The sequence below is a fragment of the Apteryx mantelli genome, chromosome 16 (genome assembly GCF_036417845.1).
Source record: "Apteryx mantelli isolate bAptMan1 chromosome 16, bAptMan1.hap1, whole genome shotgun sequence".
Classification (NCBI taxonomy): Eukaryota; Metazoa; Chordata; class Aves; order Apterygiformes; family Apterygidae; genus Apteryx; species Apteryx mantelli.
The window spans coordinates 16,800,649-16,815,284 of record NC_089993.1 but is presented as its reverse complement, the minus strand read 5'-3'; the positions used below and the strand labels follow the sequence as shown (position 1 = coordinate 16,815,284).

General features: G+C 39.5%; 1 protein-coding gene across 1 annotated transcript in view; it reads right to left on the bottom strand.

Annotated features, from left to right (window-relative positions):
* The window catches only part of SDK1 (sidekick cell adhesion molecule 1), a 432,196-nt gene extending 421,327 nt beyond the window's left edge, over positions 1–10,869 (bottom strand). The window contains exon 1 of the mRNA XM_067306719.1: positions 10,123–10,869. Coding sequence (XP_067162820.1) covers positions 10,123–10,588 — 466 coding nt within the window. The 5' untranslated portion in view covers positions 10,589–10,869. The remainder of the gene's footprint in view (positions 1–10,122) is intronic.
* Positions 10,870–14,636: the final 3,767 nt, after the last annotated feature.

Here is a 14,636-nt window from a genome sequence, read left to right as displayed (position 1 = left end):
TCTGTCCATGAGATTAGAATGGCACAATTTCAGAACCATCTTAAATTTTCTCACTGGCTGCTCCACTAGTTTTTTATAGTATAGCACCTCAACGACTTAAAAATGCCAAAACTTTAAGTTTTAGGTCTTGCCTGGATTTCTGTAGCAGAATAATAAGATTTGCGGTCTTAAAATTTTAACGGGTATGACAGTTAATATTGCAGACTTTTATTGACAACAGTATGCCATAACTATGTCTGTTCAGGTTTGGGGTAGCAGAAGACACCGTTATGTTCTGCATATTAAAGCTAAAAATTATAGTCATGAGAAACTTGAACAAGATTGACATGGCATCTTATTTTAATTATGATACATTTACATAGTGAATGTAATGTTGAACTACCAGCACTAAAATTTCTGAGTTTGACCTGCTTCTACTCTCATTAACTCAGAATTCTCAACAGAAGATTCAGAAAAATATGCATAAATATCTGACCAATCAAATGCTAATAATAAATCATGTATAATGAAAAAAAAATAAGTCTGAAAGGTTATCAACAATGGTATAGTGGAACTTGAAATAAAGATCTTAAGTACTGTATAAATGAGTTCAGGATATGTTTTCAAAATGCATAGATATGAAATCTACATCACTATTATTCATTGCTATTCCAAATTTGTGGAATAATGGGAGACTTATCCTTCATCACCTGAAACATACTTCTGCTGATGGCTTCATTAAACAATAGCATCACCAGCCTGTTTTGTTTGATGAACTATGAATTAAAGGCAGAATCACTTAATCCGTTTTCCCATTTCAATGAACAAAAATGTTTAAGAGTGGAATTTTAGCCTTATTGTATGGATAACCAGCACTAGCAGAAACGTCCCATGGTCAGGCACTGTGAATAGGAAATACTTTCTCTCAGTCTACATCTTCAGGAAGTTATTGTGTAAAATACATGTATCCTTTTCAAGAAAAAAAGCACAGATTTTTCCGAAGCAGTTCTTAAAAGATAAGCATCTTGCACACTAATTACAAGAGAGAATAAAGTGCAGAACTTAATAAAAAAATAATAAAAATGTTTAAGATAACTAGGAAGAATATTATTTTCTTTTTAAAATGTTATTTTAAAAAATGATGGTTGCACTTGCTGCTTCAGGAAATAAGTTTAACAATAATCAAAATATTTTTCTCCACTTGAGACGTGTTTACATTTTTAAAAAAATCTAATGGAAAATTAGAAATATGTTTATGTCATTTACCTCAAAATCTGGTGTCTGAAGTGGCAGGCATTGAAATGATTTTAAAAAGGCTGTAACTTCTGTTACATCCTCTTCAAAAACAAATCTAACTTCTTCTTGATGATAAAAATGTCTTGACAGAAGGTGAAACACAGGAGTTACTATTCTTGATCTTTTGCCTCTTAGTCTTATCTAACATTTTTGAAAAACAATGCCTGGGATAATCCATCATGAAACAATCTTTCTGATTATCTGTTGTGAACAAGGTCTTCCAGCACAATAAAAACCCTGCTTCAGATAATACAAGTGTCCTAGAAAAGCTATTCTGTGACCAGTTAGAGGATAACTAAGGAATCTGCTCTACCTTTTGCAAGTAGAATGAGGGGTTTTAAACTATCACCTCAATCTTTTACTAGCAGTAGACATTATTTGTATTACAATAGCATCTAGGAGCCCTAATCACAGACCAGAACCCCATTATGGTAGAGGTTGTATCAACCTGGGACAAAAAGATAAAGCAAATTGAGGACAATAGTCAGAAACACGCAGATGGGCATATATCTGAGCAATGAGGCAGTATTCATCAACATGAACAGCAGTGTTTTCAGTGCATCACCAACTGAGCTACTGTAAAGTTTTGTTTATGCATCATAGAAAAAAAGTGCTTGAAGAATTTAAAGGAGGTATTTGCTGAGGGACAAAGAGTTTCTCCTAAGCAAAAGGGAGAGCAGGGAAGAAAGCACAAGGGTACTATTTTGCAAATGTTATGTTAGCATGAAAGGTTAGAATCAGAATTTATTCAACCTCTTGATACTAAAGGAAAGAAAACAGTCCCAAACAATCTGCTTGCTCTATACAAGAAAAGTTAGTAGTACTTTTACATGCACAGGTCCACGAGGACTTAAAATCATGCTAATCAATACAGACCTTTAACAATATTGCCAGAGAATCCCCCTCACCTCATTCTACCCACTTCAATTAGACTATAGCAGAATAGCATTTGCCATTCTGTCCCATGTTATGACAAATAAGTCAGTATCGTCTTTGAACTGCAGGTACAGCATAACACCATGTATTTTCTTTCTAATGACTGGATACCATTTAATTATTTCAGAAGTATTTAGTCTCAATCTCCTTTGCACTTCCTCACAGGTAAGAAAGGAGAAACATGCGGCATCTCCCAGGTTGCAAGGAAGAGAGCAATGACTTTGGCACAGTGAAACTATATCGAAGCAAATGTTAGGTGAGCAAACAGTACAAGTATAATGAAATGTATTTTTTCTGTATGTCTACATGTTTGAAATATTTGCACTCTAGCTCCATTATTTTCTTAGTACCTTCTCTTAAAAAATACTGAGGCGACTGAACAGATTTCCTGTGTACACAATGCCCAAAAGACTCATTATCAAAGCCTCAACATTCTTAGCTAATCGGTGTACAGAATTAGGTTAAGATGAATCTTAGGATGGAAGTATTGCCTACCAGCTCTTCTGCTTCTTTGTGTAATAATGAGTTACAAACTCTTCAATTTCTTCCTGGAATCAATGCGTGTAACCGATTTGGCCATGCGTCCTTGAACTATTTAACATTATTCCCTACTTTCTAGTCCAAAAAGGCTACACCCAACAAATTATTTTCTTGATAACTTGTAAGAACTAGGAGTTTATTAAAAAATATGGTTTATAGCTTGAGGGACTATAAAGCGGTGTCCCGTACGTCCCATTGACCTACAGGACATTGATTTATCCACCAGAATCTACAGGCTGTCTGCTATTAGAACAAGGAAATGTGACAAACAGGACTAAAGATTCAAGTTATCTGTTTAAAAACCACAAATGCTTTATCATTTACCAAGAATGGCACTTTAAAAGTTGTCTGAATGGTGTGACACACCATAAAATTGTAGAATCCACTTACACATTTTGCATAAAGTGACATAAAGTCTTCCTTTGTTGATGCTCATATCACCATTTTTACCTGCTGAATCTGCATATTATAATACAAATACTGAAAAGTAGTATCTGTGGAATTTACAAGACAAGTCAACAAGACAGAGAGATAGAGACAAAAATCATTATTCCCATTATAGATCTTGAGAACTGAGATACAGGAGAATTAAGGGTAACATTCATATCGCCTAACTTTAGCACTCATCTTAGAAGTTTAGGTTAGGAAGACTTGCTTCCTAACCTCCCTCTGACAGAGGAATAAATTCCCTTAAAGGGTGTTCCAGAGAAGAAATCCAATGTTAAGTCTCCTGAATCACCCCTTTAAAGGCACTAACCTTTCTATTTTCTACCCGGGAACACTGACCTCCAAACTTAAGAAAGAAGTTAGGCCAGTTCTTCAGTTAGGCCAAACTTAAGAAAGAAGTGTATAATGCCTTGTGTTTTGTCTAAGTCTGAAAGCTCTCTAACAATTTAAACTGATCTTAGTGCTCCCAGGGTCATGCCCCCTAGCCACACATTCCCATCACCTCTTTTGCATTGTTCCTGCTGCTTCTCTGACCCCAGTTTGAGCTAGTTCAGGGAGCTAAACCAGCTGACAATCTACACTTTTAATATTAATGAATGAGCTGTTTGTATTACGTTTCAGGGGCATTTCACAGATAAGACGTATGATTAGCAGCAAACTACTATATTTTCTAGTAATAGGTTTGTTATTTTTATAGCAATGGCAAAAGAAAATTACCTCTTAGTAAACCAAAAACACTAATACTCAAGATACAGTATGCAAGCATGTGTAGAAGCCAAGCATTTGTATAATGCATAGATCTTACAAAATCAGGCACGTTTGTTTAAAAATAATATAAAGTTTGTGCACTTTAAAATAAAAGGCTCTTCCTCTCTCAGCTATGTAACCCCTTGAATGCAGACCTGCGAATGCTACATACACTAATTTCCATGGAATCTATTGGAAGTTCTGAGAATGTGACATTTCAAAGATCATGTCCATAACAGAATGTGAAAATTTTACTTAGATGAAAAAAATGTTATCACATCTATTTAACACCTATTTATAACCAATGAACTGGGAAAACAAAACATTGCCAACAATATACTGAAAGGGTGCCAACCACTACAAGCCTCCACTGTAACAAATTTAACTGGGCCACTCATCAGAAGAAAAAAAGTACTTCCTACAAAACGAAAATTATGAAATTGTCTGCACTAGTCTGTAACAAGACCAACATCAGCACAGGCAGAAATAACCCCAGAAACCCCAACTTCTTCAGGAACAGACCTTTCAAAGCATTTTATTTTTATTCTGCATGAGTTTTATGGGTGGTGCAGACATCTCTGAGGCAAAGGGAGAGAATAGTCTTTATTCACTAGGAAGTACGCTATAGTCAGGAATGGAAACCAAGTCTCACCACTGATGTGCTTTCCAGCTGTAATAATGATAAGTAGTTTAATCCAGTGCAGCACTATAGCTGCTAACAGTTCTTTCTTTAGCCCATGCACAAGTCTTCTTGTGTTGAATTTAAAAGGCTAAAGTAAATGAAAGATGGGACCAAGCATGAACAAGAAAGCAAAACAGTGAAAAGTGAGCAATGAGCATTATTCAATCTTAGTTCTGACTAAGGTAGACAGCAAAATAGTACGTATCAATTTAAACTTAATCATAATGCACATGCGTAAGGAGTTCACATTAAGTTGCACAAGCAACCTTAGTTTTGGCATTTTCTCATCTTTGAACATGTCTTTTTAACTTTATGAAAGTTATTCTAACTTATAACTTCAAGAAAAAACATCTTTAAAAGGACCATGAGGGGATCAACAAAGTTATCATCAATTTGTTTGTTAAAAACTATCTTAAATAGATTATATTTATGCATATATGCAGAGGGAGGAAGAAAGCTCTATTTCTGCAATGAACTCAGCATGGATTGGATTTTGCTCCACGTGGAATCTCATTGCCTTCCGTCTGCCCACAGAGTCATTACAGCAAAAAGGCCAAAGTGAACAAAACAGCTAGTCCACTCAGAATGTCATGGTTCAGGCACAGCTGTATACAAGCTAAAATAAATTATTTTCATGAATTTAGTAATCAATAGTTCATTATAGACATGTACCTATGTGCTGATAAGAACAGTAAAATAAAATAAAACTCTGAGACATACAAAACTCAAGCATTTCACTCACAGATTCCTAATAATTCGCTTCAGATTGTTTATTAAAATTTCTAGTTTTTTCTTAATTAGTCAGATAATCTTTAAAATAAGAGCCAATGCCTTTGTTATTCAAAATACATGGCTAGACACAGAGATGACAGAACCTTCCAGAACAACCTTTCAAGGACAACAAACGATGGACACAGATTCCCTTCCCCCTGTGTTTTTTTTTTTTTTTTAAGTGATGTAAATGTCCCACAACTTAACTCTGAGACTGAACTGCTACAACCTCCCTCTCCTTACCTAGTTAGTTTCTGGTTTAAGTGTCTTCTGGTAATGCATGAAGACAACAAGATAAACATCTATTGCCCATGGTCCTCCTGCCCCCTAATAATACTGTTACAGTGTGCTCTCAAGAAACTGTCTGAAACACTGTACTTAAAATGTTATTACATATGTATACATATCTCTTTTAACTTGCTTTGAGAAGTCTTGAAAATTAGTCATTTTTCAGCAAAAGATAAGCATATAAATCAAAAAGATTTACCACAGTAGAGTTGGAAGTCACATGATACAGACACACAAAAAAGCCCACTCTCTCCACCATATCCATATAGAGGCGGCTTGTATTTACTCCTTTAAAACCATTTTTAATAATTATAATCATATACATAAAGAATTCACGTGTTTAAAAACTAACACATTTTTAAATGCTCCTCTAAAGAAAAGGAACACCAGAAGTAAATCCACTACGAATTAATGAGCTTCCAATGAATAATATCAGAATCTTTTGGAAATAAAAATGCATCATTCAGCATCTAATTCGTAATGCCTTTCATTCTCAAATAAGTGTCACCAACCACCACATTTAGCTGTCCCTCTGTTCTTCTAACACCTCAATACTCTTTGCAAGTTACTTACCATCTTTACATGTCAAGCGCATTTTGAAATTTGCTTGAAAAGGCTTCCTACACTTAGCATATGTACAAATTAGAGCAGACTAAATATTTGAATTAAAAAGCTGAACTCCAGAAACATTTTCTTCCACCTTCCATGTCACTGTTTCTATCAAAGCATAATAGATCTCCATACCACCTCAAATACGCATTCAGGTCCTTGTACAATTCTGAATTACAGATTTGATCAAGTGAAAAGATTACACTTCCATTTCTGTTAAACTAAGAAAAATCAGACAAGCTTCTCTTTCTTAATATTTAAAGATACCATCTCCTGTTAAAAAAGCTTAAAGCTATGCACTGGTTTTATCTATTTTAAAATCATTCTGAGCTACAGCCATCAATCCAAAAGAATTAGTATTTTTTTCTAAGCATTGTTTCATTCTTTAACAAAAGTAAGACATTGGGAAGGTACTTAAAGCCATTAAGATGCATGTAGAGTAGCCTCTAGCAACCTTCAACCTATTTAAACAAGCGGACTTTTTTGGTTTCCATACAAATATTCAAGTATTTTAGTAAACATTTTGTACCTTAATAGTCATCAGTGTTTGTTAATCTCATACATAACTAATAAATTCCAGTCCTGAAGTGAACTCTAAGTATTCAACAGGACTATGCATAGGCACACTAGACCACTGAGCTAGAGGTCACTGCAGTGTTCTTCTAAGTACAGTAGCTAGTTACTGTGTTGAAATGATTCACTTTTACCATCACCTTGCAAATTCTAAATTAGTAATTATAGTGATTATCAATTAGCATCTCATCACTACTTGATGACACACAATGACTTGAGGCTAGCTAGCACCTAATACTCATATTTAACAAAAATGCCAAGTGGCATCATGGCAGGGGCTAGCAGACATAAAGAACTGAATAAGCAAAGAAAGGTACAACTGTTTTCAGACTCTTAAAGGTTAATTTTCCTTATGAGCTTCCCATTCACAGATGGGGAATGTGGAAAGCAGGGTGAGACACGTGCACTGTCTGAATGGGTTTCTGTGCAGACCTGCAGCCAGGACACAGGTGAGAGTACCATCCCAGACTATGTTCATGGGACAAGCCACAGCCTTTCTTATCCGTCACTTTCTTCCTCTCAGAAAAACTCTTCCATAATGAGAAGGCCTGCACTAACAATACTAAGGTTTGAAGGGAATACCCTATTATCCAGTACAATAAACCACTGTATGTTTCATAATAAGTAAATTCACTTAGAAATGGAAAACATCATATAAACCATTATACCTAATTATGTAACGCAACTACCAGAGAAAACAGAGAAGCTGAAGAGCTAAGCACGAAGTGTATTTACTAGTTGTTTTATTTACATTTCTCCTCTAGATCTGCTTTTGTGCAGAAGATATTCAAGCCTAGAGAATACTCAAACAACCTGTCGCTGTTGAAAATATTTTTTCATTCACTTTACAGTACAAGATATTTAATCTCAATGACTTTATCCAATGTTTCCTATGAACTAAGGAACTCTGCATTTCAGTATGCCTGAAATATTTTATTTCTTTAATGCTGAGATAGTTATTACATAAATGTTAGTTGGTTATAGCATAGTATTATGATTCATTCAAAATAATCATGGCTCATATATTTAGAATGTTCCTTTTTTTATCACATAAAAAGATCGGAGTCATGTAATGCTCTCATGCCTATGACCACATCATTCCATTAAAAACTTTTGGTGGTTGTTACAGAATTTCCATTTTCATAGAACCAGGACTTTTATAAAAATTGTCATTTCCTGTCTAAAGTAAATTTTGGCATAAAAATGATGGATATATTAAAGAATTCAAAGAGCCAAAAGAACCGTGACTTACAAATGAATACAAATTTTGGGACAATCTCATAGAAGCACTCTGCACACTGGTTTGTGTGACTTCCACATTGGCTTGTGTGTTACAGAATTTTTAAAGAACTACCTGTAAAATGAGTATTTCCTCATTTTCTGTGTTATATAACAACAAAAACCTATTTTGTTCCTGCATAATCTAATTGTTTATCTTTCATTGTTTAATGGCTACTAAGCTCCATACGTTTATCTACACCAATATTTCTCTCAGAAAGAATGTAGCTTTTTCTCTTTGCTTCCCCTCCCCCCTTAATTACTGATGGGCAAAACTAACTTGGTGTTAGGACTTCTCTTTAGGATAGTTTGTAAACACTGTATAACTCCCAGAGAAATGTATTATCTAAAACTGATAATACTGAGAATGCTTAGTAATCTGAAATATTATATTGAAATATTTTTCCGTACTATGTGTTAAACAAAAGTTTCAATCCACTTTTTAATCCAATAAGATGGCTAGTTTACTACTAAACCACAGAAAACTGTTTTACAAGACATCTGAATTGGTTCCTGAATCACTTGCACCTAAAACTGGCCTCAATTAAATTTTTTTACATTTTTAATGTAAACAGCATGGTCAAGCACTTGCCTTTCAAAATAAAGCATCATGTTGGCATCTATCAACAACTACTAAAAGAAAAAAAGAAATGTTAATTTTAATTTGCAGGGAGAATTATGTTGGGTATGTTTTGTTTCAGAATAACAATAGCCTGTAAGGGCATGCAGGCCTCAGCATAAGTAGTTTGGGAATAGGAATGACAGCATAAACAAAGCATTGAGAAAGGTTTATGAGGGTGGAGTCCATTATTAAACACTGGATTAAAACTCTTTTGTATCCTGCGGCTCAAAACTTTCAGAGGGTGCAGCAGTAAACCCTGAGCAGGCAAACGACAGTAGATTTGGCTCTGTAACCCCTCTTCCTCAACATGCAAGACCATCCAGTTATTAAAACTGAATGCAGTGTTGTTCCCTATGAAATATTCAAAACCAAAGAATTAAACACAAAGCCCATTCCCCTTTATAGAGTATTAACTTCCGCTTTTAATAACTTATTGTCCCACACTACACAGTTCAGCCTTGTACCACACATACCACTCCAGTCAGACAATACACACAGCAATAAAACTCAACCCAGCAAAGAAAGTGAAAGCTGCATTTGTTCAGCGTGTTATTTTGTGCAGCCAACTGTAATGCTTCTGCCTGCCATTTATTGTTTACTCTGTCAAAGAATTATTAAGAATTAAGCTACATTTGGCAATTTTTTGAGAAGGGAATTTAGATGCAAAGTGACTGACACTTGATATTTAAAGTCTATTGGACGACTCTGACCCTTCGTTTACAAGTGACTCATTTGACTGCAAGGATCTCTGATGTGGAAATGCCCAGATACGAATCAATCGCAGTTTTTGTCTCGGTTAAATGTTACTTGGCAATCCAAGAGAAATGAACAATGCTCGAACCGAGGTTCACATAGAATGGTCCTCATATGTTTAAAGAATTCCTTTTACATGCCTGACTTAGTTCTAGTCGGTGGATTTATGTCGCTTTCTCCTAATAACTTATCTCAGTGCAGAGTGTTTTTAAACACACACAACCAGCAGTTAACTCTTATGCTGCCTTAAAAAAAAAAAAAAGGAACAGAAATGTACGGACACGTTTAAATAAATAAAAAGGCAGGTTTGATCCCGATAAGGCTGTTGATTCTTTGTGGGAGATGGGGGGATAGGAGAAGGATAGGAGGACAAGAAAGGGGAAGAAACATATAGGTACAGTTTGTAAACGCCTGTTCCATAAAGGAACAATTGTGTACAAGAAATAACCATTTCTACATAAAATCAGCTCAGTGCGAATTCTGCAGTTTGTTATTTCTGATGGGGCTAAAGTAAAATGGTATATCTTTACACGAGAGAGATTTCCTTCCTCTTAGAAGGCAGATGCAGCATTTCTATAAACAAAAATGTCTCTAGCCCTACCTTGTGCCAGTGCTTGCAACATGTGGAGCTGAAGCAACAGAAACGCCCACCATCCCCGACAGAAGAAGAAACAGAAGTTTAACTTTATCATCATGCCGTCTCCCCAGCTATTCCTTCGGGCAATAATTTCGCGATCCACCTTTCTTCCAACCATTATTGCCTCTCTGATCCCCATCCGATTCGACTGCCTGCCGCTCCTGACAGCGCTTTGGTCACTGCTCATTCCGCACCCCGAGGCCGGGTTCTCTTTGGTGCTTTCGGAACATCGCCCGCTGCCTTTGCCCTGGAGTTTTGGGGGAACAGAAGCCCCCACTTTACAGGAACCCAGGAGTCTTTGATTTGTGCTCACTTTGCACGCAAGCCGAAAGCAGCACTCCGTATGCCTCACTGTATCACCTCCTAAGTCAATGTATTTTGTGGAGGTATTGATTGCACCAAAACAACCAGTCAGAAATGTGAAACACATGTTTCTCTGCACTATCACATCCAATGCCTTCAGCAGAGAGGGAGTAAGTTTATCGGCGTCAGTATTTTAGTAAATCCGCATCTTTTAGCACAGAGGAAGACTGATCCATCTTAGCCACCAGCAGACAATCCAAAGAGTACCTTTCATACCACAAGGATGACGGAAACTGTTACCTCTGTGATTTTTATGAAGCGTGGCGAGTTTTCCGGCATGTATCCCATTCCCCGGTAAAAAGCTTGCTATGGAAGTGTTAAATTCTTGTACAAGGAAAAAAGCGACAAAGAAAATAAAAAAAACTAAAATGAGGAGAAAGTATCTCGCTATTCCTTGCGCTAAGGATTTATTTCAGACAATTTCAAAATTAGCCATGCAGACAGAGTAGTCTCCAGATATCCCCGCAAAGCTCTGCGTGGTTATATTAATCCCATTTTCCTTTGGATACAAGTCTCTACCGTCAACAGAAGGGTTTGAAGAGTCCTCGACCAGGTAAATTTAGCAGCTCTGGCTGTGATTCCAGCTAGCTGTGCAGTCAGTCAGCCACAGGCCAGTGGGGGTGTCACTTGAACTCTCACGTTCAGCCGGAGGTAGGGAAAACCTCAGTTGATCTTATTTCCCTCCTCCTCGAGGATAGGTGCAGGTCTGTGTCTTGCAGGCAGACCACGACAGAAAACACCTCTCACATGTAAAGCGTTTTTCTTCTGGCCGGTTATGGAAGCAATAACGAAACAAACGTTCAGCTGGATAGTGTCCGGGGCGGGGGAAGGGAAAATCTCCTAAAACAAACAGCAACAAGGTGAAATCCTTCCAGCTTTGCTTAGATGGACTCCTGCCTTCCTTGTTTATGCAGCCCAGGGATCCTGGTTCTTCCTCTGAGCGTCTCTCCCCCACAGAAGCTGTAAACACAAGAGGGAAAGCGCTATCACAACAGCAGCAGTAGCGGCAGTAAAACCATACACAATTAAAAAAAAAAAAAAAAGGCACCGAAGGCTTTAACATTTAAACAATGCGTCCGGTATTGTTTCAGTCCCGCCTACCGTAAAGGGAAAAGTTTCGTGGGAGATTCCTTCTCCACAGTATTACAAAGAATATGAGTAGTTATAAAAGAAGAACACCCAGGATAAAAACAAGTTAAAAACAAAGAACCTAAGCGTGAGGTTGATCAAACAAAATCTTGTCAGCTCTTCCCCCTGCCCCCCGAAAGACAGCCTGAACTTTTCTCACCTCCTTCCAACACAACCTCGGTTTTAACTCTCCCCTAGCAGGACGCTCGCACTTTGCCCACCCTCCCTGCCTGGCGCGTACCTCGCCATCTCCGCCCCACACCGTCGCTCCCCTCTCACCTCCCGCCAGCCCAGCAGACACGCTTCCCCCCCCCCCCGGCCGCCGCGTCTCCTCGCTCTCCCTTCGCATCTCTCCCGCGCACACACACCCTCATCTCTCCGCAGCCCGCAGAGCTCCCCCTCCCCAAACACACAGCGCGCCTCACCCCACCTTCCCCTGACCTACACCTAAACGGGGCTGTGCCTGCGCGGGGAACACCCGCCGCGGAGCTAAGGAGGGCGCTACGGGAAGGTGGGGGGTACGTGTGTGGAACTGTCAGGACTTGGGCGGGGGGGCTCATTTCAATACAGGTTTGCCCGCCTGCTCTCCAGAGGCGCTGGAGGCGGAGGAGGAAGGGGCCTGCCCCTCCCGCGCGCGCGCACACACACACACACACGCTTACACACACATATTGCCCCTCCCCACGCGCGCCCGCGCGCACACACACACACACACGCACTGCCCGACCACGAGCGCAGCATCTGCCCGCAACCGCCTCTAACGCTCATCGCCCTAACACCCCACCCCTCCCCCTCCGGTAGCACCGCCCCCCGCCAGCCCGCTGATTGGGCGGCAGGCGCGCGGGGCGGGGGGGGGGAGGGCTAAAGAGTCGCGCTCGTTAACGGCTGCGCGCGTGCTCGCCTGGGGGAGCGTTGCCCTTCGCCCCTCCGGTAACGGCTGTGCGCGTGGAACCCTGAAGGGAGGCTCTCACTCGCCTCCGCGCGCGCGCAAGCCTGAGGGGACGCTGCCCCTCGTTCCCGCGCGCGCAAGCCTGAGGGGACGCTGCCCCTCGTTCCCGCGCGCGCAAGCCTGAGGGGACGCTGCCCCTCGTTCTCGCGCGCGCGCGCCGGGCGGGACGCTGCCCCTCGTCGCCGCGCTCGCTGCGCCCCCTAGGCCCGCGGAGCGTCGCTGCGGCGGCGGCGGCTGCCAGGGGACACGCCAGGCACGCCCGGGAAGGCTGGGGTGCGGCTGCTTTGGGCTTGTGTATTCCCAGCAGCTATTCATTTTGCAGCGAACACGGAAAATAGCAGGGCTGTGACAAAGCCAGGGAGCCTGGAGGTACAAATTAACCCCCTTCTTGCTCTTTGTGTTGCGTTTAACTCAGCCTGCGAGGGTTGGCAGCACGGCAAAGTTTCTGAGTTTGCTTTGGTTTTATTCAGTGAATCTAGCAAATGTTTGAGTTGAAGCTTTGCAGTCAGCTTCTGCTCTTTTTTTCTCCCCCCTCCCCTTGTCGGCAAGCTGTCTTTTATGATAGAGTCATGCAGGCAAACAGTAAATTATCCCATCAAATATAAGGTCATTTATTCTTATTAAGGACTGGCATTACAGGATTCTGAGTGAGGCATTTTATTCAAGGAAGCTCCTTCATGTACCTTTACTATCTTGTAGCATAAAAAAGGGAAAGTCTCTCACTGCTTTCAACACACCCCGGGCTTGAGTGAGTAGTATTTAGTAGTCCCATGGCAGTGTCTGCCCCCTGCATATCACACGTGCTCCTCATTTGCACCCTCTCCTGTGCCAGTCATCAAATGAATGCGTGCTACTGCTCAGTTTTTCCTCTAGGGCCTCCCTTTGATTCTCACAGGTATATCTTGTTTGCCAGATTCTCACCTGCACAGGTGCCTGCTTCTCCTAGCATCTAACAGGTTATTAAGGCTTATGGTGTTCGGTTGCTGTGCTTTATTTCTTCTTCCCTGTGTTTGAAAGCTTGTTTCTCTGTACTCAAGAAGTTGTTGTTCTGTAGTCCTGGCACCTCTTCCTGGTGGCTAGAAGGTATTAGCTGTAGTTCAACAGCTATCTCATCCTTGTGATCAGTAGTGTGTCAGCAGTGTCTCGTCATGTCACGCTTTTCTGTGTACAGACCGCATGAATAATTACTTATGTGTATCAGGACCCAGTCGTTATGGGTTTTCCTTCATTATGTCCATTTTAAGAACAATGCAAAGTAAACCCAGGTTGTTTTCAGGTGTGTTGAGAACTGACCTCAAGGGAGTAATACTGTATTTGTAACTCCCATTGCATCTTCATCAGTAGTTAATTCACTGCAGCATGAAGAAACTACCTTTTTATTTATCTAGTAGTTTTAGATATGTTTTTCAAGTTTTGATTTGCCTTAACTGGAAATGGAAAGTGTACTTAACTGTTTTCTTAATTGTTAACAAAGGAGCACAGGGGTGTTGATTCACTAGCTGATGGAAATTTTAGTTTAAGATTTCAAAGTCAATTTGAGCTGTAAGAAAATACTTAACACTTCCTTATAAGTTATAAGGAAGGCAATTTGAGGTGGTTATATTATTGTTGGCTAAAGATTGTTTAAAAAGTCATTGTCAAACAGTTAAGTTTTAAAAACAAGATGTTACAGAAAAGGATTTGTTTCTATGATCTTTTTTTAACATTAGTGAAAGCATGTTTCTGCTTGTAATTAAGACGTGTTTGCTTGTAACAGTTCCAACCTGTTCAACATAGAAACAAACATAAGAACAGAAGGTTAACCTATTTTCATCGTTCAGGCCGTGATCTTTTAAAATTATTTGACTATGGTCTTAAATATTTAAATATGGTCTCTCTTATAGTCAGTAACTCAACATTTTGGGCAGAATGTTTTCAGTTGGTTATCTCCTTATTGAGGTGATTAAGTCCCTGTAACATACCACAGAGGATAACAACGGTGGCTTTTTTCTGTTTGCCTTGGTTACAATAACTGTATTTAATGGTGTTGAAAGCAGAA